Below are 4,032 nucleotides of genomic sequence, written 5' to 3'. Positions count from 1 at the left end.
CCCCTGGCAGCCACCAGCGGAAACTAGGAAGAGGCAGGGAAGGGTCCCCGCCCCCCAGAGTCTGCAGAGAACACGGGCCTGCCGACACCCTGATCTCCGACTTGCGGCTCCCAAAACTGTGAGGACACATTTCTACTGGGACGCACCCAGTGGGTGGTGATTAGTCCAAGCAGTCCTGGGAGACGGATACAGGGGTCTTTTGGGGAAATCTACTCGTATTTCCGTCCTATCTGTACGTATGGGAGACGGGGAGTCTGCACTGATGCATTCAGTTCTCATCCAACAGCCCAGAATTCTCTTTCCTCCCTTTCCGTGTTTGTAAATCCTTCCCCCCAAAGTGAAAATGCCAGCTCCTGCTATCCACGATGCCGTCCCACACTTGATCCCCCCCTTGGGACAATCGGCCCCCCCGTCCTCCCTCGCACAGATGCCCGGCCTCTGCCACCCCTGCTCGGACACCTGCCGGCCGACCTGCCAGCCCCTCGCCCCCATCAGGGCCCCTTCTCACGCCCTTGGGCTCCAACAGCAGCCCACGCGCGGGCGATCCACTGCTTGTTTGCAAACTTTGCATAAACAGTCGAGTGTGTACCTTGTTCTGCAATCTGCAATCTGCTTTTCCACTCGACGTCGTTTGTGCGATCCATGCGGATGTGCGTAACCTTAGCTCATGCGTTTGCAACGCTGCGTGGGGTTTCGCTACACGAGCCCATCTCTGCTACTGGACATCGGTGGTCGGCAGGCTTCTGCGGGGACGCTCCCGTACTGGTCTCCGGGCCCGCGCCCTGGCCAGGGATTTTCTGGAGCCCGTCTTTAGGGATGGATTCGCCGCATCTTAGGGAGTGGGCATCATCCCCTTTACTAGATGACGCCTAAACGCTTCCCAAAGGGCCCGCTGGTTCTCTCCCGGGCCCCCACCTCGGAGCGCGAGTGGCATTTCTGCTGCTCCACGCCCTCGGCGACCCTGGAGGCACATGGTCATTTCCGCGTGCGCGCTGAGCGGCTTCGGTGTCTGCGCGCTTTGGGCTGACGACCGGCACGGGCTGCCTCAGCCACGGTTTCCGCCGCCCCCGAGGGAGGCACCCCTCGCAGCCCAGCAGACTGCTAGCTGTCCACCCCGACTCTATCCTTCCTTCTTCCCCGGTTCTTGCATAGAAACAGAGGCTAGGGCTGCAAGCACGGCGGCCAGCCCGGCCACGCTTCCGAGTCTCCCGTGACTCAGGTCTTGGCAACCAAACATAAGCAATGCTGATGTGTGGCATTTCCAAGTATGGGTCTCAAACCAGCGGGCCTGGCTCTTGCCCCTTCTTGCCACCCCGGAGTCCCACGTGACCACGATCTTGCTTCAACCACACAGATAATGCCCCTGATCTGCGGACGGAAGAGCCCGAGACCCCGGGTGACCGTGTGGAGCAGGACCACCGGCTGCTCTGGACGTTACCAGGGAAACACACTTGGCCCCAGAGCCAGCGCCCCACAGGGCTTCCTGGTTGTGGAGCGAAGTCTTCACCCCAATATGTTCCCCCACGCCCACCCCCACGGGGCTGTGTGAATCCTCCGGGGACAAAGTCCCACGTCACCCCCCAGCCACACTAAGTGAAACCTGAAAGCCCCCACCTCCTCCCCGTGTGGGCATTTCCAAAACTCGCGAATTCTTTCATTTGTCCCCCCTTGGAATATTCCCAAGATGATTATGTAAGGAAACAGTGGGGGGCTGCTTGTCTGTGGCTTTTCTCCCCCTCCCAGCCCCTCCTTGCTGGTCTTCAGGGAAGAGAGAGGCTTCTCACGTTCACTAGATTTTTTAACAACTGACATTGTTTTTCTATAATTAGCTCACAAAACGGTTACATCAGCACTGTGCCCCCTTCTGATTTTGTTCTGGAGAGCTGGGCAACGTTCTCCGGACCGTCCTTCGTGTCAAGAAAAATGTAGGGCGTGTTGACGGATGGGGGCAGGTTGGAACCCAGGAGACGAGGAGGTAAGACTCAGTGTTCATCTCACCAGCTTTTAAAAATGTCATAAAATGATCTACGAAGGGCGACTACAGGCCACCAAACACAGAGTTTGTTCAAATCAAAAAGGAGCAAAGTCAATGTTCTCCTAGGTGGGTAGAGAGACAGACAGGGCTTGGAGGGCGTCTTTCCGCCAGAGAGAGCAGCCCTGAGTGCGGGTACCGAGGGCCAAGCTGCCCTGGCCGGAGCCGGTCCCAGGCGTCCATCTTCTCTCCCTCTCCCTCCCCCGGAGGCTCGGAAGTTTCTCTGCGGTGGCAGCAAGCAAGGCCCATGCTTTTGCGTCTATGGAACACTGAGGTGTGTGCCATCACGTCTATGCTGGCACTAACCACGTAACTGGGGAGCAGAGAGACCGGCCTCGCCCCCGTCACAGAAGACACCCCAGGACGGCCAGGCCCTTCCGAGCCGTACTTGGTGTCCTCGCCGCCCACGCTGGGCTCTGAGCTGGAGGGGATGCAGGTCCCAGGGCGTCGTCCTGCAGCTGGACCTCAGTCGTGCTCCCAGCTCTCCGTGTGTGCGGTGACGCGGGGCCTTCCTCAGCTCCGCACACGGGCCGGTTCTTTCTCGTTCACTGTGGTGAGAATGAGGATGGCAGGTTTGGTAACGATGGCTCTTTTTTCTTTCCCAGCCAGCAGTCTAGTCTGTAACCCGTGTCTCAGCGCGGCAGCATGGCTGCCGGTGGGTCAGCGCCCCGCCGATGCAATCCGCAAGCTTTACTCGCCCTTGAGACCAATAATCTCCCCCAACAATCGAATTTTTACTCACTCTTTATACAATAATTTACTCTTTTATTACAAGTGTGTTTTTTCTGATTGTTAATACATACTTGTTTCAGAAAATGTGGAAATACAGAAATGTATGAAGAAGCAAGTGAGAACCTTCCGTAATCCCATCGCAGACCATGGCTCATGGCTCTGCATGTGCTACTCTCAAAACACCGAACCTCAGGTCACCGGAACTCCTCAAACCTAGCCAGAGGTCTTTCTTCTAAGCCTTCGTGTCTTTTCCGCAGAATAGAAAACGGGAACACGTAACATATAAAAAACATACTCAAACAGAATGAGGTTTCTTTACCAAGTAGTTTCCTATAAAATCTCCATTTTCTCAGATGCCTAGGAGTCAGAGACTCGAACACAGACTCTCGAGCATTTACTCAAACAAGAAGAGTAGAAAGGGCAAGGGGCTCATCTCCAGATGCCCCCCCGACTCCTCGTGCTGCTGGGGGGAGGGTGCCCGCCTTTCCTGCGAACCGGAGGTTTTTCTGTCTTAGGGGCTGGAGCGAGGCGGCGAGGGAGCACCTGGGAGGGGATCTGGAGTGAGGAGAAGAGGAGGGAGAGTCAGCCTCCCCGCCGCTGCGGAAAGGCACCGAGCACAAGGGGGCCACGGTCAATCAGCAGAGGGGAGAGACCAGGCCACAGATGACATGGAGGAAGCAGGGGCCAGGCAACAGACAAGGGGGCCAGCTGGGGACCAGTCAGCGAGGGCCCTTCCATGCCCCCGTCCCTGCCCCACTATCCCTCACCTCTTTCCGGGGGATCTCACCCAAGCGGGAGTCTGTGTTCTTTCTGGGGACGTTATCCCCTCGGCTGTCCGTCCTGCCACAGAAATGGAGGGATGAGGATGGGGAGCTGCCCCCCCCCACTCCCCAATCTGTCTCTTGCGAAGAACAACAAACGAGACAGACCTGGGGCTCAAACAGGAGGAGACACTGCGGACTCACTAGGGAGTTACACTAGGAGGTCAGAGTCCTAGAGTCTGAGCTCTGAGCTGCGGGGTAAAGAGGAGAAGATGAAGGTAGGAGGGCACGGAGGCGCGGAGGTGGTGTTTACAGGTGAGGAGACGGACGCTAGAAAGGAAGAGACCAGAGAGAGGCGGGAGCAGCGGGGGACAGAGGAAGAGGAGACCGTGGGCCCACCGCTGGCCCGTGCCTTCTTCCCCAGAACAACAGATGGCTCTCGGTGGACCCGCGGACCGCACGCAGCCGCTCCTCCCGCCCGCGCCGGCCGCCCGAGGCCAGACCCCC

General features: G+C 58.1%; 1 protein-coding gene across 4 annotated transcripts in view; it reads right to left on the bottom strand.

Moving 5' to 3' along the window:
• Positions 1-1,992: 1,992 nt before the first annotated feature.
• The window catches only part of CNTROB (centrobin, centriole duplication and spindle assembly protein), a 20,643-nt gene continuing 18,603 nt past the window's right edge, over positions 1,993-4,032 (bottom strand). For 2 of the 4 annotated variants that reach the window (XM_040629984.1, XM_040629985.1), the window contains 2 exons: positions 3,532-3,604; positions 1,993-3,319 (listed from right to left, as the gene is read on the bottom strand). In XM_040629984.1, the coding sequence (XP_040485918.1) occupies positions 3,194-3,319; positions 3,532-3,604 (199 nt within the window). In that variant the 3' untranslated portion in view covers positions 1,993-3,193. Of the gene's footprint in view, positions 3,320-3,531; positions 3,777-4,032 lie in introns of all 4 variants that reach the window. The other 2 variants (XR_005834737.1, XR_005834736.1) reach the window with 2 other exon arrangements.

The sequence above is a fragment of the Ursus maritimus genome, unplaced genomic scaffold (assembly GCF_017311325.1).
Source record: "Ursus maritimus isolate PB19 unplaced genomic scaffold, ASM1731132v1 scaffold_14, whole genome shotgun sequence".
NCBI lineage: Eukaryota > Metazoa > Chordata > Mammalia > Carnivora > Ursidae > Ursus > Ursus maritimus.
Note: the sequence above shows the minus strand (reverse complement) of the source record. Positions and strands in the feature narration are given on the sequence as shown.